The sequence below is a fragment of the Takifugu flavidus genome, chromosome 15 (genome assembly GCF_003711565.1).
Source record: "Takifugu flavidus isolate HTHZ2018 chromosome 15, ASM371156v2, whole genome shotgun sequence".
Lineage (NCBI taxonomy): Eukaryota > Metazoa > Chordata > Actinopteri > Tetraodontiformes > Tetraodontidae > Takifugu > Takifugu flavidus.
This window is the reverse complement of record NC_079534.1, coordinates 13,337,985-13,363,693: the sequence shown is the minus strand read 5'-3', so window position 1 is coordinate 13,363,693 and position 25,709 is coordinate 13,337,985. Positions and strand designations below refer to the sequence as shown.

The following is a 25,709-nucleotide window of genomic DNA, read 5'->3' as shown; positions in this document are numbered from 1 at the left end:
GCAAGCGGCATAAAGAGGCTCATCTCAAAAGCTATACAACCCATCAAAGCTGGTGTCATTTCCTCAATACTGCACTGCGGCTGCAGAATGCACGGCTGTTAGTTACAGTTTAAACGGGCCCGTCTATTTCCAGACACTTCAGAACTATTCCGATTGATTACTTACATGTCAGGAAGCAGCCAGATTACCAAAATAAGACAAGGCATTCTATGTTTTTTAATGTTTACCGGCTTCTTTTTTGTTTCTTGGTAGGAAATCAAAAAGTGTGTCGTGTACCAAATTAATGGGATTTAGACTATAGGGTGTTTGGATAATTATTTCCCCCCCCCTCCTTCACAGGAAATGAAATAGTTGGGTCTATATTTGGAAGGATTACTGGTGCCATTGAACTTGACGCGGGAATCCTTTAGTGGAAGTTGGATTCCCGCGCTCGCTTGTTAGCCCGTCACCAAACTTTGCCCACGTTCGGCCCCTTCGGGCACATCTTGGGATGCACAACTTAAAAAAAAAAGAAGAAGAGAAAGAAAAACCTACGCACTCTCCTCCCAGTAAGTGCACGAGCCTCAAAGCTCTGCTTTCATGCGCCGGCTTTATCTCCGCGCCGCTAATTAGCCACAAAGCTACGCCATCAGATGGCGTCGATTTCCAATACCGACCCGATAAAACGTGTTTAAAATTCGGAATTATCATATTTACGCGGATGTGTGTTACTAATAGTGATTATGCTCGTCGTGTGGGTCGGGGGAGAAAGAAGCCTCCGTCCTCGCATCCTCACATATTTCGCAGACGTTTCATCACACGTTTAATCTGCCCCTGTCGAAGATTTCCGACTCAACCTGTGGTGACGGCGGCGAGGGGGACAATGCGGGATGAGATTAGAAAGCATGTCTGTTAAAGCATGTCTGTTTGATCATCGCTCTGTTTAGGTGAAGTTCTCTCTTCTTGCTCTCTTCAGTCCCTGACAGCAGATATATAACCTAATCTCTTCCCCTCACCCTTTTCTGAGGCATGAATAGGGTGGAAATGTGATGGCATTAAGTCGATTTACTCCTTGGTTTGCAGTTTCAGCCTTAATGCCTCTTGGCTCTTCTTCAGCGCACTCGCTCCATTTAGATCGCTCTCTCTCTCTTTTTTTGAAAACATAAATGTTACGTTAAGGCTTTTCCCATTTATTTCTATTTATCCATCATTTGAAGTTCATGCATATATTTCCCACCGCCGATAATGCTTGTTTATTCGCCGCGGCTGCATCTATCTGCTGCATCCAGTCAGAGATGCCGGGGAATCAAATGCAACTTGTGCATTATCTTCACATACGGGGGGATATCGGCGACAAAGGCTGAGATCTGAGGCCGCGCGGCGCTCTTTGTGACTCGTCCCTGACATCTTTCTTCCCTTTCTGCCTTTTGTTTGTGTGGCATTCACTCATCTAAACCTTAATTTAGTGCCTCCAGCATGTGTTGACACGCGGAGAAAAACCTTTAGAATGCATCTTTGAATTTCTGCTGGCATTTGAAAGCTGCATTAATGGACACCCCCCCACCCCCACCCCCCAACACCACCACCTTTTTAAATGCTTTAACAGTTTGCTGTACTTTTGATGACTTGACGCGGAGCATATTTGGTTTCCGCCAGCGCCAATAAAGGTGATCGGCTCTCCAAATCACTTGTTTACAGAGCAAATCCGGCCTCCGAATCACCCCCCCCCCTCCCAGAATAAAATCAGCCTTTTGCAAAAGTTTGACATGAGAAAGGCTGATTGTAACTGAGCAGAGGTGGGACTGCAGGAGAGCTCCGGAGCAACGCCAGACGAGGGCCCGGGAAGTTGCCAGCGACTCAAAGGCGGTTTAATAATGGAAGCAGACCACACGCGGCAATGGTAAATCCCATTCAGCCTGATGAGAGTGACTCCCAGCAGCACCGAGCTCAGTGGGGGGTTGTAAACATTTACACTAAGAGCCTGTCCAGTGCACATGGCTGGTGCCTGCCAGCCACCTCGGTATCGAATGTTGTGTTGCATATTTTGTCATTCGAGTCCCGTCCCCGAAATTGTAGGAATCACACCACCAATTTATGAAGGAGGCGTCCAAATGTGACAACAGGCTTATGCTAAATGGAGAAAATAGAGCTAAACATTGTTAAAACACCCCTAGACCCACATGGTGGAGAGTGCTCAGGCGGAGAGCTGCTATGCTCCCCGCTGTGAACTGGGAAAGTGATGTTGGTGGGCTTCCTCCTCCATGAGGGCCGCCTCGTTCTTGGGCCCCGATTTGAAGCCTTTTTGAAGTCTGTTTCCTGCCGCCGCCTGCCAACATTAATGTTTCCACAAAAGCAGAAATGCTAAATCAAATGGGCGCACTATACCGCGCCGTCCCGCAGCGACTCGCGGTCCCACAGAAAATTATTAAAAAGCTCTTTATTATATATGCGCTTAAAGTCTGGGACGCCTCTTTTGTCTTTTATATCGACGCAACGCGTTCCAATAAAATGGATCCTCGTTAATTAATTGAAAGGATGTCAGGAGGCGACTGCGTCACTCCAATCTGACCCAATTTTCTGATTTACATCAGATTAAGAAAAAAAAAAGGGGGGGGGGGGGGTTGCTTCTATGTGGATTTCTACCAAGTTAAATGGATTTTAAAGCAAAACAGCAGAAATAAAGTGTTTTTTTTATTTATTTGCAGCTGTGGACGAAGAAGAAAATGAGCCGGATGTGTTTGGGCTCAATCCTTTATTGTTTCAAAACTCTATCTGTTGCAATACAGTCGTTACATGTGCGATGATGGGATGGCTCATTTACAGGTGAGTCACGGGCACAGAGCGTTTCCATAACCTGATGATGACGATGGTGGTGATGATGATGATGATGATGGGGGGAAGTTTGGGCTGATATATTTAGATCTGGCAGCTCAGGTGACTTCCCTTTTCAAATGAATAAAAGCCTTTTGTATTTTTATTTTTATTTTTATTTTTGAAAGTGCATTTCAAAGAGCTCGGGTCCCGAGCGGCGCCGGGTCACGCCGGGCTCGCCGCGAGGGACGCGGAGCGTTTACTACATTTTCCAACTACGACATTTATCTGGATAAGCAAAAATCAAAGAAAACAGATCAACATGCATGCCGAGAACATTCCGCCAGCAACATTTAGAATAAATGTGGTTTTTTTTTTAATTAGGCTGATAATGACAACAGTATTTTCCACAAATGGACAAATGAAAACTAATATTTAACACCCAAATTTTGTTCAATTTTACACACAGGCGGGGCGGCGCAGCGTCCAGGGCCGCGCCCTCAGAGTCCATCCGATTGGTCCACAATACCAAATCTGGGGTTTAAAACAAAACTAAAGAGCAAAAATAATAATTAGTAGTGGTAGCAGGTCGGATTCTGACGCGATTCTTCTTCTCTTAAAGTCTCTCCGCTTGAGAAGCGCTCCTCTTCCAAAGTGACGCCATATAAATAACTATTTCAGCCCGTTGCTCGGCTATACTTTCCTGTTCCATGGAACAGCTTTCACTCTGTAGAACTTTGTCCCCAAAGGAACCTTGAACCTGTTCTGAGCCTGAAGGGGGAGGAAATGCAGAGATGTGAGAATCAGAGGCTAAAGAGCAGCTCAGCGGCGTCCCTCTCGCACGCGCGCGCTACGAACGCTACCGCTACCTTTTTGGCTTGACAGTATTCCTTCTCCATCACCTTTCCGAGGACCCACGGCCGCCTCGACGTCCCCGAGGCTGAAACAACAAAGAAACAACATATAAACACTTGTGGGGCGGCGTCTCAGCTTCCAGAAGGTGCAGCGGCTCACCTGGTTTGAGGTCAAGCGCGGTGAGGGACTCCGAGTGGAGGAAGTAGAGGGTGGGTCCCACCGTGAACAGCACGTAGTTGTCGTGTCTCTCGTCCAGGATGATGAGAACCAAATCGCCTACTTGGAAACTGACCCCGCCCCCCCAACAAAAGATACTCAGAGTTCCGCCAACATGGACGAACACGTCAATAATCAGAGCTCCAGCTCAAAGAAGGGAAGGAAATAAAACACTTACTCTCGAATGGCGATTTTATCAGAGTGCCGCGAGGACACAGACGACATGCTCTGAGACATCTGCAGTGGAGAGGAGCAGGTCAGCGTGCACAGGTGACACATGGGTTACATTTGTCTCACTAAGCCACATTTAGAAAAACTATACCTCCTTAAATCAGGGATGAAGTATTTTGAATTCATATCAGATTGGATGACCTGTTTTGTTTAAAACAATGTGGTTTTATTGGGGTTCTGACTATATTTTCCTCGCGGGTGGCACCTTTAATCTTTGGTGCTACTGCCCCCTAATGGCGCGGCTGTGACACAACACACAGAGAAGCAGCGACTCACCAGTCTCTGACTGAGGCGTTTGTTCTCCTCCTCTTTCATGTGTAACGTCTGAAAGAGAAGATCGGGCCGATGAGCAAATGCAGGACGGCTCTCGGACGGACGGACCTGGCGTACTCACCCGCTCCAGCAGGAGGATCCGCTGTTTCTCCTCGGACATCAGCATGTTCTCGCTGCAACAACAGAGTAACACAGCTCCGTTATTGAGTTGAATCATTATTAAACCATTTTACCAGCGCCTCAGACATTTAAGGCTCAAACAAGCATCATTTGATGAGACTGGAGGCCCGACGGCGTGGAATTAACCTTTGACCTTTGCAGGACGTGTTGAGGATACTCACTGGACTGCGACCATGCTGGCTTCCACCGCCGAATCCACCCCTTCGTATTCCGCGACAGAGGCCAGCCTGTCGGTTTCGGGCGTGGGCTCGGAGGAACAAGCCCCGCCCCCGGGCAGAGCCCGCGCTACGCCGTCTGCTCCGGCGCGAGGAAGCTCCTGAGCCGGGGGGTTGGTGGCGAAGAAGGCGGAGGAGACCAAGGCGGCGCTGCGCAGGCGGTTCAGCTCCTCTTCCAAGTGCTTCTTCTCCTGCATGACGCTGGCTCGGTCCTCCGACAGCGTCTCAATCAGCGCTGAAACGCAGGAGCTCGTGAGCGGCGGCGGTGGGAGGAGCTTCCCGGATCGGGGCTCCTCAAAGGCGGGACTCACCTTTGTCCTTGTCCTGCTGCTGAGTGACGTTCCGCAGCTTCTCCGTCAGCTCGCTGATGATCTGCTCCTTCTTGAGCTTCTCGCGGGTTAGAACGGTGTTGAAGTTAGTCTATGGAAGGTCATTCAAGGTCATTCCATGACGGTCACCAAACCCAATGTTGTGTGTGTGTGTGTGTGTGTGAGAGGCTGAGGAGCGTTTTTTGGGTCCCAGCAGTGAACGAGACCATCGAAAACACCAACCTGCTGCTCGGCGATCAGAGAGGTTTTGAGGTTCTGGATCTCTTCGTTCTTCTGCTTCTCCAGGAGCTCCATCTGAGACTGCAGGGAAGCCCGCTCCTGCTGCAGACGCTCCTGGATGGCGGAGTCCAAGGACAGCGGGGCTGCGGCGTCGGCGCTCCGCTCGGCGTGCAGCGACAGCCCTCCGTCACTGGGAATCGGGAACAAACTGTTTCAGGCTGGTTTCAAAGGGGCCCGTTTCAACAGCGGCGTTTTGTACCTTTTTGAGGGTGGCCTCTGCTGAAGCTCCGTCTCCAGGTGTCGAATGTTCTCGAGGAGCTTCTGCTCCATCTCGTCCTTCTGCTGCTGGAGTTCCTCGAAGGCGTCTGAAGACGCCGCCCGCGACGCGTCCGTTTCACTGCTGTGTGCGTCCACTTTTTTGGACAGCAGCTCGTTTTCTGCCTGCAACTTGCCGATAAGAGTCCTCAGCTCCTGCTCCAGGTCCTGGAAGCTCCTCCACTGCCGTCCTTTCTCCTCCACCGCAGCGCAGACCTTCTGCTCGGCCTCCTGCCGAAGCCTCTCCTGCTGCTCGCCGTGAGCCCTCGCGGCGTCCTCCGCCTGCTCCCGGAGGGAGGCGATCTCGTTGCGCAGCGCGACGGCCTCCTCGTCGTGCCTGTCCACCAGCTCGGAGATGCAGTGGTCCTTCTCGATCCTCATGAGGGTCCTCAGTTCGGACAGGTGCACCTCGTACTCCTCGTTCTTCAAGCGGAGCTGTTTCTGGACGCACGCGAGCTCCTCCCTGAGGTCCCTGGTCTCCGATTCCACCCGGGACCTCACAGCCTCGGCCTGCTGCGTCCTGGCCTCCTCAAACAACCCCCTCAGCTCCTCCGTCTCCGCCTCCTTGAGGGCCAACTCCACCTCCAGTTTGCAGCGCAGCTCTGCGAGCTCCGCGCTGCGACACTCCAAGTCCTTCACCCGCCTTTCCTTCTCTCCGAGCTCGCTGGCGTGCTGATCCAGAGTCTCGATCAGCTTGGCGCCGTTCTCAGCAGCCAGATCCTCCAGGGCCTTGTGGTTCTCCTCGCTGAGGCTCTCGAGCTCCGCCTGGTGTTCCTGCTTCAACTGGTCCTCCAGCTCTTTCAACCGGGTCTGCTCCGCAACCTCCAGCTCCTCCCGGATCTCCTTCCGACTGCGTTCGATCTCAGCGTGCAGATCCTTCAGGCGAGCGGACAGGGAGCCGTTGGAAGCCGCGAGCACCTCGATCTCCTCCTCCTGCCTGCTGGTCGCCTGCTCCAGGTTCCGGATCAGATCCTTCTGCTTCCTCTCCGCCTCGGCCAAGCGCTCCTTCTCATTCTCGAGCTGGACCAGCTCCTTCTCCTTGCGCTCCACGAGCCCCTCCAGGTCGAGCATCGCGCGCTGGACGTCCCGGACGATGTTCCGATTGACTTGGTTTTCCTCCGTTAGCGTCCGGACCTGCTCTTCCAGCTCTTGCCGGAGGGACAGAAGCTCCTTCTGGTGCCGCTCCGTCGTCTCCAGTTGGTGGTCGTGGCAGATGTTTTGCACCTCTGCGCCCACGCTCCTCAGGACAAACCCAAAGTCCTTCTGCTCTTTTAACACGGCGGTTCTCAGGTGACAGAGGTCGTCCTTCACGCTCCGAACGCCGCTCCGGGTCTCCTCTGCAGCCGACTGATACTTCTCGATGACCCGTCGGAAGGCGGCGACCCTGGCGTTCTCCCTCTCCAGGATTGTCGTGTCCTGCATGCGTTTGCTGTCGATGGCGTTAATCACCGAGGAATAGAGAGACTCCACCATCATTTCGGGGCTGGTGGGGTCGCTGATGGGGTTCGGGGAGGTCAGGGTCTCCTCGATGACGAATTCATTGACGGCAGACATGAAGTCGGACTCTGGACTCTCTGCCAGAGAATCCAGATCCAGGGAGCCCTGCTGCAACACTGGATCCATGTTGGGGTGGCCGATGGTTTCAAAGTCAAACGTCTGAGCGTCGATGCTGTCTGGGGATAAGTCCTCCAGAGGAGCCGGGACCGGAACATGAAGGGCCTGGCAGCTGGTTCCCTGAAGACTGAGCGAGGGGGGGGTTTTGGAGGACGCGGACGCCGTCGTCCCCGCTATGCTTTCAGACTGCGGGGTCGTGGCGGTTGATCTATGCGAGCTCCGACTGTACGATTCCTGCAGAACGACACGCGGAAAAACACAACAACAGGGTGTAAACGGGGTTCCGAGCCGAGCCGGAGCCGGAGCCGGGTCAGGCGGTCCCTTTACCCTTTGTTCGCTTAACAGGTCGGTGATCGTTTGAGACATCTCGTCCACACTCTGAGCAGCCTGGACCAGGTGGTGAAGGGCGTCGACGTGGCGATTTAAGGGTTCAAAGTCACACACGGCGGGAACCCTGCGGTGAAAGCAAAACGGACATATAAGGACACAAGCTTGCCAAAGTTAGCGCTAGAACCGGGCCGAACAATGTTTGACTGGACACCAGACCCTGGGGTCGCCCAACCACCTCCAACCGGAGCTGGATTTTAGATCAAACCGGCCACTCTGTTCCACGGTGCTTCTCCCACGTTCCACTTCCGGTCTCACCTGAAGCCTTTCAAACGTACGCGGGGAAACCGCGCCCCCTCGTGGCGGAACCACGCATCACAGCCGATTCAGTGACGTCAGTATTCAACGATGATTGATGGGACATAATTGAGGTCACCCTTAACCCAATAACAGCCGACGCACGTGGACTCGAACAAGGACGGGGACGTACATTAGGAACGGCTGCACCTCGACAGGGCAGCACGATTTCAGGTACTGCAGGTCCTCGACGGAGATGTCAGGAAGCTCGTCGTCGAACCTCCTGGGCTTCTGCGTCTGCAAACATCCGATAAAACCAGAGGAAGACGCCCTTAAAACACAGCGGCGAGCGAGAAGCGGTCACGTGGCAGCACAAAACTTACACAAAAGGCCCTGGGGGGCCATGAATCCAGTCCTTTAAACAGGCGGTTCCTGAGGAAGGATTTCCCTGAGAGGACACAAACAGGATGAGCCAACGATCCCGGGAAGAAGCAGACGTGAAATAAAGAGTTCTCACGGAAGAGCTTCCCGAACGATTCCCTCTTCAGCTTCTCTGCGTCGTACAGCAGCTTCCCGTCCTTCACCAGCGAATACGCCCACTGAGGAGACACGGCGGACATCTTAAAGCTCAGGAGACACCAGGCGGGACAGCAGATCCCTCCTGGGGGGGGGATCTGGAGACCGGGACGGGTCTCTGACCTCTCTGTAGTGGCGCATGAACATCTTCCTCCTGACCACCTCCGCCACCGCCAGGCAGTACATCTGCGGGACGTTGCTGAGGGCCTCCACCACCCTCACCCTCTCCAGCAGCTCCGTCAGCAGCCGGAGCAGAGCCTGGACCTTCTCGCCGTCCTGGTCCGCGTGGAGCATCACGTAGCAGCACCATCTGGGGGGGGGGGGGGCAGAAATGACGTCCTGGGCGGGCGGAACCGCGCTCAGGAGGTCCGTTAGCTTACTTGAGGCGGACTTGGAGGTTGTTTGTGAGCTCCTGCTTGGCGGTGGTGCACTTCTTCTTGATGTCCAGCAGCTTCCTGTGGTTGTTCAGCATGATCATCAGCTGGTTGGTGTGGCTCAGACACAAGTCCGGCAGAACCGACGTGTCCTTCAGGTTCTCCGCTCGCTTCTGATTGGCCAAAAATCCCTGCGGGGAGACAAGAGGACGCTCTTTCACCCGGATCCACGGGAGATCTGGGGGACGGGTGGGGTCGCTGTCCGACTACCTGAGCGAGTTCCTTCTGCTCGTTCACCAGCTTCTTGCAGCTCGCGATCATCTGGTCGAGGGCGTAGAGTCGGTCCTCCAGCCCCTTGATGGACTTCATGTTGTGGTTATCCAGCTTGGCGATGGTGTCGCGGCAGTCGCCCAGGAAGGGCTGGATGATGCGGGGGTCCAGCTGCAAGGACCAAGCTCCGGTGAACGCCTGCAACCTCGGCAGAGCCGCACGGTGCCTGTCTCACTCACCCTGTTGATGGACTCGAAGCACTTCCTGACCACCGACTCCACGTCGTTGGGCCGGTCCTGCACGTTGATCCAGTCCAGCAGGGTGACGTTGAAGCAGGTCGGGTTGGCGGCCTCGTCCAAGATGGCCCTCAGCCCGCCGCTGTCGCTCATCTCGCCGGTCTCCTGGCCTCCGCCGGGCGACTCCGAGGACCCGGGGCCGGCGCGGAGCACCGAATCCGTGGACTTCTCTCCCTCCTCCGTCTCGTCGGACTCCTTCCCCGGGGTGGAGCCGGACCGCTCCACGCTCTCTCTGTAGCTCTGGCGCGTCAGACACTCCAGCAGAGGGATCCTGGCCATGACGGCCACGGCCGTCCCCAACCTGAGGGCGCGACAGGGAGGCGATGAGCGCCGGGACACCCCCCCCCCCCCCACACACACACACACACTTACTTTGACAGCTTGGTCTTTATCTCTTCCAGGTCCTGTTGGTAACTTAAATAGGAGTTTTCGAACTTGAGCAGCAGCTTCTGACAGGACGTGGTGCAGTCCTCCAGGTTGGCCATGATGGCGGCCCAGCCCTGGTGCTGGAGGTGTTCGTCGTGCACCAACCGCTCGCAGAAGGAGCTCAGTTTGTTGGCCACTTCAAACATTTCCTGGGGAGGGAGGGAAGGGGTTAGGGAGCGTCCACGAATGAGCCGGCGGGGGCAAAGGAAGGCGGCGGCGGCTACCAGGGCGAGTTGCGTCCGCGAGGCGACGGTGTGAAAGACAGCCGGCATCAGGAGGGACTCCTCCACCTTCACCTGGATCTCGCTCTCGATGGAGAAGGTGGTTTTGGGGATGGCGGGATCCCGGTCGCTCAGGATCATCTCTTTGTTGAACAGGAAGATGGGGTTGGTTTCCTGGAGAGCAACGGGGAGAGGTCAGGGAGAGGTCGGGCCCGACCGCCCACGCCAGCCGCCTGGACTTACAGTGCCGGCGCTGTAGCTGCACACACGCCGCTCCGCCACCATGCACTCGCCTCCGTTGACCACGAGGACCTGGTGCTGGATGGCGATCTTGTATTTGGTTTGGATGGCATGTTTGAGTTCCAGCACGCTGAAACGGGAGGAGAGGTGTGAGCGGGGACGGAACAGACGGAAAAGTGCGCGTGTCTCTTACGTCTGGACGGCGAGGTCGGTGTCAAACGTCAACGTGCTGCCATTGTTGACCTGGAACACATACAACTTCATGTTGGATCTCCCAGAGTTCAGCGCCTCGACCCGCCTTGCTCATTTAGTCTTTGGAGCCCAGGCTGCAGGAGAGAAGACACAAATGTGAAGCTTCCGTGCTTATTGTGGTCTACTTGGCGTGCACGTTGCCGTGGAGGTTGCCATGGGCCGCCACCCAGACATTTGATCTCCCAACACCTTTAAATTCCAGCAGTTTGATGCAACTTGCAGGTTGTGGTCCCACAGGTCAGATTAAACTGCTGAGTCACCGTGGGGATCATGACTGTGCGAAATGTGCATCTGAAGAAGTGAAGGACAAAGTCGTAAAAGCACCCCGGGGGGAGCACTTTGAGGTGCATTTATCCAGGCTGAGCAGCAACAATCCAACAAACTACCGAGCTTTCGCCAACTACCATCACAACACCGCCAGCTAAGTTGCCACCGCAGACTCTCTTTAGCCGACTACGGGTTTGACTTTTCCCAGAAATATTTAGACAATCGGTGTCCCCGATGCGCCTGTCTGTGGTTTCTAGACACAGAATACTCGGGGGATCCTGTTAACACCCGGGCCTCCGGGCTGTTTTTCAGAGGTTCAGAGGGGCCCTGTAGCGAGCTAGCGAGTGAACTACGACCCGCAACTGGCTGCTCTAACTGGCTATTAGCTAACACAGCTGTCGGGCTAGCGTAACTTTCAAACGTCGATCAATTTCACAAACACAAGAATACGGCACCAAACGGACAGCGCGATCAAAACCTCGCTGCTGTTCTAAAACACCACTCTATACAGTTAATGGATTAGACGCACCATTTAGATTCCCCACCTCACTTTGCTCGCATCGCCTCCGTTCTTGGTCTCCACCTCGCCGAGGCGAGCTGGCTAGCTCCCAGGCTAGCTAGCTAACCCGATTTAGCCTGGAATTCATAGATCTAGCTTAGCAAGCTATTTGGCTAATGATAGCTGAACCTGGAAAAATGTAAATGACAACCATAATCACTCGCCCGAATATGCCATACTTTACTAAATTAAGCCTCGGAGTTGGCAAACGAGCGTACGGATGATGTAACGCGCTGGGTTGTTTATCTGAGGTAGCTGACTACGCTAACAGTCCCAGGAACAGTTTTGTTGTTGTCATCTGCTGGTGGGCGATTCGAACCGATCCGATCCGCGGTGATCAGAGTTCTTACATTGGATGCATTTTAAAGTTAAGAATTGAAACCAAAACCAGTGATTCCTGTGCTTTTGTAGCTTCTGTGAGCCAATTAAAAGGGGGGAAAAGCCATAAAGAGTTAGCTATTCAGTTTGTTTGTTTCAAGAATTTATCAAGGATATAATTGCACTTGTTTATTCCACCCGTATGAATTAAAAACAAAATCAGGAATAGCGTTTCGTTTTTTCCAAACTTATGTTATGGTCATCGTATTATGACGGTGTCGTGAAGATGAACATGGCAATAAAAAAGGCAACAGGGTGCGACTTTGCAGCCCTGTTGCCACAGCTTCAAAAGTACCGACTCCTCAAACGCACTCGGATCTCCCATCCCTCCACGCTGACGTCACTGCCCTCCTCCCGGTGCATTGTGGGAAGACCCAGCAGCGTTGAGTGTTTTGCTGCAACCTGAGAAGGGGCGTGGCCTCGGCCTGGCTGCAGTCAGGGAGGGGGCGTGGCTTCGGCCGGGCTGCAGTCAGCGAACGAGCTCATTTCTGCTGCGTCCGAGCGGCAGGTTGAGGTTTATCTCCACATCTACGGGGATTACCAAACCAAAATCGAAACGCAGAAGCTAATTCACACTTGCCTTTGGTTGACTATCACGAACAACAGAGGAAGGGCGGAAAAATCACGCAGACAATTATTTATTTTGACTTATCAGATATTTACACGCGTCGATTTCATGTAAAGCCACTAGAGGGCAGTGTAACTCCATGACGTTTTTGCCAAGGAAAATACAATTTAGCGTTTAATATTAACAATGTTCCACTTTTAGAAAAATAAATAAAAGTACAACACTAGGCGTATGTGTCTAGATTACACACTATTGCACAAAGGATGACTCGACACTGCGGGGGGGGGGGGGGGGGGGGGGATCACTTTAACCAGTTACTGATGGCTTTGCCTTGAATAAAATTTATGGAATGTCACATTTGACCCTTTAGTCCTACAGTCACACATAAATAAATAATACGTTTAACCTTTTCATGTGGGAGAATAGACACAAATGTCTCAAATGAGAGAAAGTTACTATGATTTTGGGCATCACACATGTGCCCCCGATCAAGAAAATAGTCTTATTTACAGACTTTAGAGGAAACTTAGCTAATTGCAATTGTAATCATCCCCATCTTGTACGTGAACAAAATTGTGCAACACTTTTGTGCCAGATCTTCACTCACGGCTCCACCTGAACACAAATACAAGAAAGTAAAATAGAAAAACTTATTTCAAGATTATAGCCAACACGTGGCACATCTGGCTCCTTTTCCTTGATCAGTACAAAGGCACAAAAGTGCGTCGCTATTTAAAATGACACGATACATATTGAAGCATCTGGACCCATTTTCTATGCTCCCTTAGAAACATTAAAGCTTTAAGTCTTTTTAATTCTTCCATCCATAATTGATGGCTAAATGCTCAATCATTTGATCCTGCCTCCATTTTGTCTTCTGCAGAGTGATTCGATTTCAAAGTGCACTTCTGGTGGCGGTGGGGAGGTTTGAATTTGGTCGTATTGTCTGCAGGTTAAAATGAAAATCAATAATTCAGAGATGTTTCATAAATATTACTGGGCTGATTTTCGGCTGCTCACAAGAGCTCAGCGCTCAGATCAGAGATCAATGATGATCCTGCAGCTCTGGCAGAGACTCAAGTCAATACAGGACAGCTGCTACAGTGGCTAACAGCTCAAATTATGATTAAATATCTTTCAAATATTGACAATGTCCGGCGAAAATGGGCTCGGACCTGGTTTCTGTGTGCCACTTCAATGAAATCCACTAAATGTTGATGATATGATACATTATCGATCTTCTAGATATAATTAGTGGTATTTTTCCTCTCAAACAAAACAAAAAAGGCAAATTTTTGCAGCCCTCGCTTGGAAATGCAGCTCACAGAGCAACATGATGAGCATAGTAATGACCCGGAAAGTTCAACATGTGATCAGCAGAGGGAGCCAGAAGCCAGACGATCGACCCCGAGGTGGGCTGCAGAGTCGCTTAACTGTTGTTTAAGCTCTCTCCAAATAAACACGTCACACACAATACAGCCTATGTATCCTTCAGATATTGATTCCCTCTTCTGGGATACAGCTACAACATAATGCAAAGTGACGTAGTTGCAATGAGCACACCACGGTTTCCGGTGATCAGGTTTACTTAAAAAAATTGAAATGATTGAAAACATTCTTTTCCTATTCAGTGCTGTTTGCTCAGTCTTATCTGTGCCAACAGGACCTTGACTGACTGCTGACTCGGCCTCGGGCAGCTGTTGGTGTAATGCGCATAAGCGGCGTTTGGGGGCGCTGTTACCCCTCGTGACTCCCGTGAATCAAATCGCAACTGATCACTGAAGAAATCCTTCTAAAAAGCACATTTATCCCGCATTTCTAGGGGGGAAGAGACATTTGACGATGATTGAAAGGACCAGTCACTGGTGCGGTGCACAAATTTCCAAGCACCTTGAATTCCAGGTAGAACTCGCCGTCACCTTATAGTTTTAGTCTGACACCAGCTGAACGAATGCAGCGCGGATCATTAACACGTGCACGCACTCATGGCCGCGCAGGCCTGCCTGTAAGACCCATCCATCACTGGTTCTCCCGAACCACAGCATCTTTCTGCTGGTTGCGGTGGGCAGATTTAGCGGTTGCATAACCCGCAGGTAGGATATTATAAAAAAAAATGTGCACGTTGCGAGTTTTCTCCTCGAATCCAATCACACCCTCCCCCATCTCAAGTACAATTACGTGATGGGTGACGTTTCAGCATGCGGAGGAGGAGGAGGGCGCTGGGCAGGGACCACTTGGACCAAAGAGGACTGAACGCGATTTGGTTCCAGCGCAGACGACGCGTTCGCGGCAGAGGACCAGGGCGCCGTGCACACGCCTCCAGCCCCATTGTCTCCATAACAGAGCGGCCGAGGGGGGAAACGGGCTGACCAGAGCTGCGCTCCAGCCCACAAAGGAGTGTTGAAGTGGTAGGCACTGCAGGGCTGCACCACCGCACAAAGGGGGGCCGGGCAGATCTGGCCGCCGACGGAAAATGAATCACAGTCAAGTTTTGGTGATATGAGCTAGAGCCGCGTTTGCGTCGCAAATTGGCGATCCACCGTTGGTGCGTGCGCGCCGACCGCTGAGCCACAGCTGCACGAGTTCGCGCGGACTTCTTTTGTTCGCGTCGCCCCGATCCCGAATTCCGCTCCGCACCTCCGCGTCGCCGCCGTGAACCGCGAGTTCCAGTCGCTCCCAACAAGAGAATTCCCAGGGGGAAGAAAAAAAAGGGGGAGAAGATGAATTACCAGTCCAGCGTCCCGGTGTCCGCTATCTCGCAGCACTCTCAGCCGGCCATGCCCACTCCAGGCACGGTCCCCGTCGCCGTTCCGGTGCCCCAGTCCATCCCGTCCCAGTTCGGATCCGGATCGTCTGCGAGCTCGGGGGCTGGCCAGTTCGGTTCGGGGACTGTTTCAGGCCAGGCTGCCCAGCCCGGCCCACCGGGCTCGCAGTTTTTGTCCAACTCAGCGGCCATCAGGGCAGAGATCCAGCGGTTCGAGTCGGTCCATCCCAACATTTACGCCATCTACGACCTGATCGAGCGCATCAATGACCTGGCCCTTCAGAACCAGATCCGAGAACATGTGATCTCCATTGAAGGTGAGTGTAAGGGGGGGATTGTTATTCTTGTTGTTTTGTTTTCCGCTGTCGTTTGGCGTGTGTGTGTGTGTGTGTGTGTGTGTGTGTGTGTGTGTGTGTGTCCACTTCCTTTTATGACTACTCTGCCATGGGCCCATTACACGGTGTCAACAATCACAGTTTCAGGCTGGGAGGGGGGCATAGATGACCCCCTGCTCCTCATCCACTGCAGTCAGGACTGAAGTGAAACCCTCTCACAGCAGATTGTAACACCCCCCCCCCACACACACACACACTCCTTCATCGAGCGAGGGGATCATCTTTGTGCCGTTCAGATGGTGTTTGACATTTTGAACCAATGCTCATGATGTGAAATCAAAAGTGATTCTGTCCCCGGGCAACGCAGGCGAGGCATGTGACCGGGAACGCCGTCACCGCCGACTGTGGCCGGAAGTGTATGTGAGACGTTTGTCAGGCTCGCGTCTCGGCGCTTTCTTCCCGCCAGTCACAGACCTGAGCGCCGGCCCAAACATCTCCATGCTGGTGTCTGTCGGTCACACGTTCGCACCGTCTGATCTCACGTTTCATGTACGAGTTTTGGCTTCTTTTTATGTTGATATCCAGCCGACGCTCCAGACGTTCCCATTCCCATCAAAGGTTTTTCCGCTGGCTAAACCCCAGCAGAACGGCGGTGCAAAAGTCTTAAAGCGGTTTCCACGTGAACAGATCAGTTGCTGCAGTGCGCCACAGTTCCGAATTCGAGCGCTACAATGACCTTTCTATTTTCCCGAAGCCTCGGGATGAGTTTTTCCCCTCCATGAAAGCATGTGTCTGGATCCTGACGGGGCCACACTGGAGCCTTTCACGCCTCGTGTCTTCATTCACGACGGCCCGCTTTGAATTTACGACGGTCGACTCTGTGATTGGTTCCAATCATCGACCGCTGGACCGCCGGACACGTTCGGAGCGAAGGGGTCGGGCCGGGAGGCCGCTCCGGAGGCTCCGGAGGCTCCGTGTGTGCAGCTCCAGGTCTCCCGGTGACATCATTTTTATTTAGATGTTCTGTAAACCTGCCACAAGTTGTTGACAGAAACCCGAAAGCAGGGGTGCTGGAACCAGACCGCCACTGCGGAGGGCTGCTGTTCTGTATCCACACCTGCAGGATTGAACGGGAAGACGTCAAAATGTCAGAGCCCAAAGGAGGCAGAGCGCTCGCCGCTGCGGTTTATCTCACAGATTCCATCCCAAACGCCGGCGTTTAATAGGATGCACGTGCCACGGGCCCGGAACTCCGAGAGGCTTTAAAGAGCCGCAACAGGAGTCCTCACCTGCGCCGCAGCGCCGCAGCGCCGCTCGCCTTCCATCTCGTATCAGCGCAGAGACTGTTGCTAAGGAACCGGGGGCTCGCGCATCTCGCAGAAAATGCTGAGGAACGAGCGAGCAGAGATCACAGCCGCGCGAAAAGAAATTCCACTGTTGCCTCTCTGTCGCGGCGTTGATTAGTAATCGTGTTTTATTAGAATTTGCCTGGTTTAAATGAGGCTCGGGGACGAGCGGCGGCCTGGAGGGACGCAGCTGCGAAACGCTGCGTTCTTCAATCTGGAAAAGCAAATTTGTTGAAACTTTATCCAGCTCCGTCCTGACATTACATTACAAATTCCTCTCCCCCTGCCACCACCTCTACCACAATGGAAAACTTGAAAGTATGCGCTGTTGCCACCACAAACATCACTGGAAAATACTCAACGGATGAGCTCAAATTATGGTGTGCCGCTTGGCACCTGTCTCCTACCATCCCCTGCTCCTCCTCCACATCCAGGACTTGGCTGGTATCCTCACAGTCTAATGAGCAAAAAAAAAAAGGGTGACATTAGGATTATTTTGTGTGTGTTGGGGGAAATTTAATGGGGGAAAAAACAATTAAAACCTGCATTTTTAAGGTGAAGTTGTGAGTGCAGCAAGAAATTTAATAAAAGCCTGGTACAAATGGAGGCATGGAGAATAGATGTAACAGTATTATTGATGATCGTCATATGTTTATGGTATTTATGCAGACAGGAGGGACCTGGGGGGGGGGGGCTGTTGGCACTGCTGCTGTGATTCCAAATAGTTTTGAGCAACTTTAGAGGGGTGTACTTTAGAAGTGGTGAATACATGAACACTGGGCTTTAAAAAGAGACTTAAAGCTTGATTTAAGAACTTTCCAGGGGTCCTTGGGTCAGAGATTGTAGGCCATAAGGCTTGATTTAAGAACTTTCCAGGGGTCCTTGGGTCAGAGATTGTAGGCCATAAGGCTTGATTTAAGAACTTTCCAGGGGTCCTTGGGTCAGAGATTGTAGGCCATAAGGCTTGATTTAAGAACTTTCCAGGGGTCCTTGGGTCAGAGATTGTAGGCCATTCTGTGTTCGTGTAGCATAATTATCACAATAATTATCATAATTAGCATTTCTCGCGAGCATATTTATGCTGCCTTAAGCGTTGGAACCTTGAGCTGGAGCTGTTGCTTCTGCGCATTTTGCAAGTAGGATAAAATTCAGATTGCTGAACCCACGGAGACAGCTGCAGTGGTGGCATCTGTAATGTGATTGGGGCTTTATTTTTAGCTGTTCATTTGGTGGGTTCCACTTCCACGGCCGGAGGGTGGGGACCCTTTCATTTGTTGTTTTTGAGAGCTCCAAATGACAACAACTGAAAACATGGAACACGCAGGCCAGGCCCAGTTAAGAGAGGAACCAAACCCCCCAAAGCGGCATCAAAACTCATCATGTCGGGAGAATTTCCTCAGAACAGCTTGAACCCTTGCTTGTGTTTTTATTAAAAGATGCTTCATTAATTGCGAAAGCCTGCACTGATTTCCAGCTAAATCCACAGCTACTCCAGCAGGGATTAGGATTTCCAGAAAGGATTGAGCCCGCAGTCAGACACTTGTGTGGTCACAGAGGAAGCAGGGATGACACAGAGAGTCGCAAAAAACCGTAAAGACCGATGCTTCAGAGCTCTGCGCTGGCACCGTGTGTCACCTCAGCCGCTTCCTGGAACATGATGCAACTCTCCTACAGTCAAAGCCGGTAGATTATACAGGTTTAACACTTTAAAGTAAAGATATGCGCGTGTTTTGGGGGGAAGGAATTGCAAGTGACACTTGTGGCCATCTGTGTGGAGTCAGTCGACGGTGACTGACGTGATACGGCAACATCTGCCTGTAGAAAGTTGTCGCTCAGATCAGCTCGGTGATTATTTACTCGCTGTCAGAGCGTCTGAAGAAAGATTTGCCGACGTCTCCGTATGATTTCTCAGCTCTGTGCATGTAGTAACGGCAGGAAACGCAGACAAAGGCGTTTATTTATGGCTTAGATGTCGGAATTCCAGATTTAACCAACAGCATTAACTGTGCAGTGTTGTTTTTCAAGACGATCCATCCATTTCCTGTTTGGTGTCTGGCTGTGCCGCCCCCCTTTAGGGTTCCCATTATATCCTGTAAAATAGATCTTGTGAAGCGCGCGTCTGATTTGTCTGTAAAACCGAAATACGTGGAGGATTCTGAAGGTTACGCAACCTCAATCTTCCAATTGTATTCCTGCTGAGGAGCGAGCGTAGGAGGAACCTGTCCGTTTTCTTTATCTTTGGTCCCTCAGGTCTGCAAGCACTTCGCCGAGGCTGTTAGCCGAGCCTCTGATGTGATACACCAGAAGGATCCGAGCGCCTGACCTGCTCTGGAGCTACCAGTTCCTGTCATCCAGGTGGACGCTCGCAAAAAAAAAGAAGAAAACACGAGCTCCCTTTTGATTTAGCGTTCAGCTGAGGACGACCTCAGATGCTCCCGTTGCAACCCGAACCCTCCCGGCATCCAGGTCTCGGGTTTGGCCCGTGTTTGATCCTTGAGAGGCGTGTTGAGAAAGCACTCCACCTCAGGCTCGCGTCACAGATTGGCGTAGTCGCAGGTGCCACCCCTGACAGATGCGCTCCAGATAACAGGGTTCGCACACGCCTGGCGCTGCGAGGGCTCGCCGTGATGTGATTAGCTCCTAAAATTTCTCTCTGACCCTCCATTGATCTGAATCTCGGCGTGGCGCCCGGCCTGTTGACCGCGGGTCACCCCGGCTGTAAACGGAGGCTCAGTTCTGAAGAGGTGCACGGGGTCGGAGCGCCACTTCTGCGGTCCCGTCTCTGCCGCAGCGTTCCAGTATTGGCTTATTGAATGTGACGCTATCCTCTGCGGCAGAATGTCCTCCATTGTGCCACGGAACAAAGCCCCCTTTCTCTCATTGACGGACAGCTACTTTTTTTTGCCTTTCTCTCGGTGGTGAGCCGTCCGTGTTTTTCAGCGTTTTAAAGCTCCAGTCAGCGTAGGGGGGTTACGCTCGCCTCAACATCTGCTCGGGAGCAAAGAGGTGTTTGTTCGCCCTGCCATGCACCGACAGTGTTAATGACAGTGTGGAGAGGTTCTCTTCATTGAAGTAAAGAGCCACATTCAGCGTTATGAATGGGTTTTTACACCTCACGCTGAATGAGACCGGCGTCCCGTACGCGGTTTTATTCTCACGTTCGTTCTCTTTATTTAAAACAAAACAATTCATTTTATTAATTGAGCAATTCCTGGAAGGGAACCGAGATCTTTGGTGGTGCTCTGATGCTGCGGCCCTTCTGTATTTTCATCTCCGTCCAGCAACTTTATCTGGCTTTGTTTTGAGGCCCGGCCAGTGGTCAATCACGTGCTCCGGGGCTCTTTTCTCTTTAGTTTGTGCGCGTCCCGCGTCCTACGGTGGAAGTGCTCATGTTTCCTGCCAGTGGGGTAGGGCTGGAAGCAGATGGCTGCCGACAGAGGAAGGGGTTTGGAAAGCAGTGAGAGCAACAGATGGAAAGGCGCATATGCCTCCAAGTCCCCTCAGCTTGCCAACAGTCCCGTGACTAACTGTGGGAAGATTCTGGCCTCATCCAGGTTGGGGATGGATAGAAGATCACGCTCGAGAGCGAGGTAGCTGCTGAATAGGAATAGTTGGACCAGTCTATAGGGGGAAAAAAACCATCCAACTAATATATAACATTTGAGCAGCAAACTTCCTTTTTAAATAAAACCGTGAAATCCTTTTTTTCCTGACCTTCAGGGAGCCCATTTTCCTCCAAGAAATGTCACTTAAAGGAAGTACATTCTTGAGACGACAGCATGCAGTTTAGCTGAAAACTCTCCCTAATGGTGAACACACTTTAAAGTTCTCTTTTAAGAATCCACTTATCAGTGGGGGGGGGGGGGGCGCATCAGGGCCATTTACTTTTCTCTCAGTGTTCACCAACACGTGCGAGCAGCTTTGGGCATTTGAACGAGCGCAGGTTTGAAATTCTCATCGATTCGGTCGCACCGGCGTCTCGATGGCCCCTCCGGGTCGGACCACGAGTATTTGTAGATTTAACGCCGGGGGCGTTTATGCAGCAGGTTGACATTTGCCACCACTCGGCTGTAGATAGAAAACCCTCGCGGGGCTGCGTCCTATCACATCTGCGCTCGCCGAGGATAGTGCGATCATTGTGGTCGCTGCGTTCCCGAGGTTAGCCCCTTGTCTGTGAGGCTCGTTTAACACGTGCCAGATGAGCGTTATCACTAGGTCGCTGCATTCCTGCTGTAGATGTCATTGTTTTAATGGTGTTCGGACTTGTCCTCTGGCCTGGTGCTGGCTGCCTGTAAAAGGCTCGGGCAGCTTGCCAGGTGCTTGTTTTGCAGTGGTTTTTGTTGCACACTGTGGGGGGAAATATGTCATAAATACATCGCGGAGCCGAAACACTCTTGTGGACGGAGAGTAGACAGTTGGTGGTTTTTTTTGTGTGTGGAGTTTGGATCCGAACTCGCACATCTGCTCTTCAGCTCCAGCTGGGAGGAGCGCGGATATTTCTGTCGCTCTGAAGGTTTGTTGCGAGGGGATGCTTGATTCTGTGGGAATCACTGGAGAGGAAGTGTAATGTGACCCCCCCCCCCTCCCCGTTTACTGTTTATACCCCCATTTCCTGCTTTCCCCCAAATGGAATAACCTTAAGCTGTTCCACTGCAGAGTCCCCCTGGCCGTGACCCAGGCCCCATGGGAACTGCATTTATAGCGGCTCGGAACACAATCGGGGGTCTCGTATTTGGACCCGATACCTGAGGGGGGAGGGTGTCCTTCTTTAACACACTTCTACACTGGTGCCAAGTTGTCACGCTTCACTTCCTGTGGCACTTTTTGCCTCATTCACACTCCAAGTGCTTCTCTGGTGTGATTTTTTTTCCCCAACATGAGTGTTTGAATGGACCCTAGAGTACACACACCATAGGTGATGTAATACCCCAAAAGTGAGACATTCTTTTCCATTTGAAGTGGAAATGAGTAAAAAAAATGACAACTTTAAGGAATTATGCGTGTGTTTTTCCTGCCCTTGGTCTAAAACCAATGCACAAAAGGTTGTAATTATCTTTCAAAGAGCCTATGGAAGCACAAAAGACGATATAAAGTCAAGAAAAGGAGCTTTGGGTGATCAACTAAAGCCTCTGTGTTCGGGCAACACGACAGCGAGGCAGCACACAGAAGGCCAGGCAAACACAGGAACTCAGAGGTTTAAAGGTCACTCGTACATACATATACTTCATGAAGAATTGGCTGGGCTCTCGGTGCTCGAGCACGGCCCCTCTGATCCAGAACAGCGCTGTAAACTAGCTGCCGGGCCCTCGGCGCACTAGGACGCTCTGCAGTGCAGCTCTCGCTCAGGGCTGCGTCACTACAGTTTTCTAGCAGCTCTGGTTTGGATGATGAGATTTTCCTCGTCGAGGATTCTGGCGTGAAAAGTGCACCGTTCAGCAGGCTGACACCATTCTCAGAAGGATGAGCGCTGCACTCGATTCCGCATTAGCTCACTAAAAAAAAAAAACACAACAAAAAGAAAAACTGCTAGCTTCACATAAATCAGGAAAGGGCTAGAGGAAAGGATTTTAAAGCTCCCATTTCCACATGCAGACCGGATCTCGGTCCCATTGGGCCTATTCCATTGTGGCAATTGACCAACCGGTGTCTGGAGATGCAACCTGCTGCTGCTCTGAGACACTTTTTGTCAATTTTACAAGGCATTTGCAGAACACAGGTTGAATTTCCTCGACAGTTGCCTTTGTTTTCATCAGCGCGCTCATGACCTACAGGAGTGTTGGACCAAAAATGTTAACGCCAAGGGATAACCCGCAAACAAATGTTAGCGTTGGGCCCCTTTAAACACGTCCACACTGCTAAATTGTGGCTTTTCACATGTTTGGCTTTGAGAGACCCTCCGCTCAGAAGAGGTGTCTTCCGTTGTGTCAGAATCTGGCAGGACGTCAGGCTGAAAAATTGGCAGACGTTCTGGGCCCAAGTCAATTCAAAGCAACATTTCTGTCTGTTTGCGCAATGGAACAAATGGTCGCGTGGTTGCCTTGGTGCCAATGTGGCTCCTAGGCCCCCTACGCTTTAGTGGGCTGGCAGGTGAATGCTTAGCCACAATTAGCGGTCCACCAACCCTCTATGTCCCTGCCAGGAGCCGATTTTGGGAATGGTCCATCTGATTAATCTAACCGTTTCCTGTAAGGAGAGTGTCCGGTAATTTCAAATCAGCAGCCCAGAGGAGCCATCCTTGAGTCTCCCCAGAAGGAACGTGCTCACGAGAATCTTCGAGTGGTGTCTCTGGTGGGTGAGCGGGCTGCAGATGGGGGCCCGGGTAGGCAGAGGGATTGTTATGTAACACAAGTAGGTGGTTGGAGTAGTTTCCGTGTGTGTGTGTGTGTTGGAGTTTACCCAAACACAGGCATTTACCCTCATCTGAAATTGTGTGCATATGAGTGTTACAGGGGGCTAATGCAGGCACTGGAGTGATTCCATGTCCCGATGGTCAGGATCTGAGGTCGTGAGGTTCAGTCCGCTCCCTCCCTCCCTTTTTAACACCGCCGCTTAATTGATCTGTGCAATTTTCTACAATCATAACCGCCTCTCCTCTCTCTTGCCTCCTGAAATGACCGTGGCCTCTGTGCAGGTAATTATCTCTGCACGGACCCTTTTGTCTGCAGAGAAAAGTTCAGATCTTATCAGGTAGGATCCCCCGAGGGCGGTTTGACCCGGAGGTTGTCCTGAGCTACTGGTCCGGTGTGTGTGGATAAATGAAGTAATTCAGCTGAGGGAAAACTCTGAACGACGCTCGGGAAATTTCAATTCTGCCTCGGGTCAAAGAAGTCAGAGAAGATCAGGGAAATGTCCAGTCGCTTCAGACAAAGCCTCACGTATGTCTCAACATATATGGTTGATTTGTAAAGGGACTTGAGCATGTTATTAGGTGCTTCTCTGTGTGAATTAAGCACTTATGCTGGTGACTCATTCAAAATTCCTCCGGTTGCACATGACCCGTGCTGAGCAATGCAACGCCTCTGCCTGCGCTGACTCAAAGCACCGCAGAGCCAAACATGGAGTGGTTTTTGATGACTGCGAGTTATCGGACACAGAGTCCTACCAAGAACGACGGAGGACCGAACGCACCGATTCCGTGTCAACCGTTCGTTTCTATGGAGCTTTGCTGGAGCGTCCAAGATAATTTGTGCTCTTGCGTCCATCTGGAGGAAATCTCACCCACTCAAACGCAGATTTCTGTCGGGAGAAGGTGGAAGAAATCTGTGTTCAAATTGGCATAAAAAACTCTGCAACCTTACAGCTACCTGTCTGTGCTGATCATATGTGTGCGCATTTATGTTGGTGCAATAGAAAACCTAATGTGTGTGGAAGTGATGGTAATCTTTCATTCTCGTTCTGACACATAATCACACAAAGCCTCTGCTTTTCCTTCCTAGAAAAATAGTTATTTGGGGTCAAAACCTCCTATGGAAAATATGCGTGCCCTGACCAGACTGCCTGTATTGTACAACTGTGAGGTGTCAGACCCTCATAAGGACTGATAAAATAGCTTTGTGCTCCAGATTTTATTTTATATCATGGCTAAAATGTATGTGGGCAGAAATCTTTGGACATTGTGAAAAGGCCACAGTGGCTCAGGGTAAACAGACGCTATTGATTTGTAATGGTTCTCACAGCACCTCCCGTCACCCATTGAGATCCGACTGACTGATTTATTCTCATCGTAACACCTATCGGACGTCTCATTGATTTTCCTTTGTTTCCTCTCCCTCGCCCCCCCGCACCTTCCGCCCAACCCGTGGCCCACCGTGATGGATTCTCGACGGCGCACAACTCTGCAGGTAAGCACTCACAAAAACTCTCCCAACCAGTCGCCCCGTTTGTTGAATAGCAGGTTTTAATGGAACAGCTGGATGGGCGACTGCATAATCTGGGAATTAGAAGGCCGGGCAGTGTTGGCTCTGTGAATCACCCACAAATAAACCCCCTGACTTCCTGCCCTGCTTTGGAAGCCAGCGCTCGAGCTGTTTACGTTACCTTTGTGCTGTGTGGTCGTTGCCTTCTGGACACCGACAGCAGGCAGCCTGAGGGTCATTAGAGCCAAGAACTGAATAAGAATGGAAAAAATATTTGGATTTTGAGAGCGCAGGCACCCAAAGCTTTCATTTTATTTGATTCTTTTATTAATCCTTGGCTGATTTGCCGTTCCAAAGGAAAGGAGAACATATCGCCCTTTGTTCTGAATAGATTTCCAGAGTCATTATTCCTGATTTATGATCTGTAAAAGGAATGGAGCGACTTGCCTGGGGCAGCCTTTAAGCAGGGCACCGGTGATGATGATGTAGGGTGAGGTCTTGTAACACAAGGGCGCCTCCGACAAGTTCACATATGGTGATAACCTACAGAGAGGATCCCAGATGGGGGATGCTACCCTCTCAGCTGGCCTACTTCCTACCCATTTGCAACGTGCAGGAATTTGTCAGGTCCTCTTTTCCCACCGGGCCAGACGCGCAATCGGGTAAAATTTAGCCTAGCCGCAGCGAGAAGCGATCATTTTAATGCAGAATTTCCATACATTTGTTGGCCACTGCTGTTCCACGAGCAGCTGAGGGTCTGGCGTTGCACAAGGTCACGCGGACGGTCTGCGAAATGTGCCGCAGAGCGTGCTATTGCTTTCTGTTTGGTGAAACGATAAGATGGAGGTAGGAGTGAGAAGCAGTCTGAGCCACAGTCTAATTCACACACACAGGGGGGGAGGGAAATATAAAAATAAAACAGACTAAAATAATAGAGATGGGCTTTTCATATTGAAGCCTGGGTGATGAATCTCTGGAGGAGAGATGATGTTGGGCAGATTGGCGCTCTCTCCTGAGGCGTCCAATGTTGGAGAACGACGGGCGCCAGTCAATCACGTGCAACCAGTTCAATCTTCAGTCATCTTGCTCTTGTGATGTATGCTCACCTTTCTGCACTGCT

The 25,709-nt window shown here is 51.5% G+C and overlaps 1 protein-coding gene and 1 long non-coding RNA gene across 6 annotated transcripts; one reads left to right on the top strand and one right to left on the bottom strand.

The window, feature by feature from the left end:
• Positions 1-395: 395 nt before the first annotated feature.
• LOC130538563 (uncharacterized) lies at positions 396-2,940 on the top strand. The gene is made up of 3 exons (XR_008953910.1): positions 396-548; positions 1,678-1,879; positions 2,685-2,940. It is a non-coding gene; the product is annotated as an uncharacterized LOC130538563 (long non-coding RNA).
• Positions 2,715-11,668, bottom strand: rb1cc1 (RB1-inducible coiled-coil 1). Of its 5 annotated transcripts, none has more exons than XM_057056254.1 (23): positions 11,313-11,668; positions 10,706-10,807; positions 10,458-10,590; positions 10,268-10,394; positions 10,028-10,198; positions 9,750-9,952; positions 9,321-9,678; positions 9,082-9,252; positions 8,818-9,002; positions 8,561-8,747; positions 8,245-8,460; positions 8,055-8,158; positions 7,565-7,691; positions 5,568-7,471; positions 5,312-5,498; positions 5,072-5,180; positions 4,707-4,995; positions 4,487-4,538; positions 4,369-4,416; positions 4,040-4,098; positions 3,805-3,932; positions 3,660-3,730; positions 2,715-3,561 (listed from the first exon to the last, which is right to left on the bottom strand). In XM_057056254.1, the coding sequence occupies exons 3-23, from the start codon at positions 10,526-10,528 to the stop codon at positions 3,484-3,486; spliced, it is 4,845 nt and encodes a 1,614-aa protein (XP_056912234.1). In that variant the 5' UTR covers positions 10,529-10,590; positions 10,706-10,807; positions 11,313-11,668; the 3' UTR covers positions 2,715-3,483. The 5 variants fall into 5 exon arrangements, with proteins under 5 accessions (XP_056912234.1, XP_056912236.1, XP_056912233.1 ...); XM_057056256.1 differs by lacking the exon at positions 10,706-10,807 and having other exon boundaries at positions 8,245-8,309; positions 8,379-8,460; positions 11,329-11,666; XM_057056253.1 differs by lacking the exon at positions 10,706-10,807.
• Positions 11,669-25,709: the final 14,041 nt, after the last annotated feature.

What these genes read in the sequence shown, in the direction of transcription:
- rb1cc1 (XM_057056254.1), bottom strand. Translation starts at nt 10,528, where the DNA reads ATGAAGTTGTATGTGTTCCAGGTCAACAATGGCAGCACGTTGACGTTT. An exon ending in GCCAGCATGGTCGCAGTCCA is followed by an intron (nt 4,539 to 4,706) that starts GTGAGTATCCTC and finishes CTGTTGTTGCAG; the next exon opens with CGAGAACATGCTGATGTCCG. An exon ending in GATAAAATCGCCATTCGAGA is followed by an intron (nt 3,933 to 4,039) that starts GTAAGTGTTTTA and finishes GGGCGGGGTCAG; the next exon opens with TTTCCAAGTAGGCGATTTGG.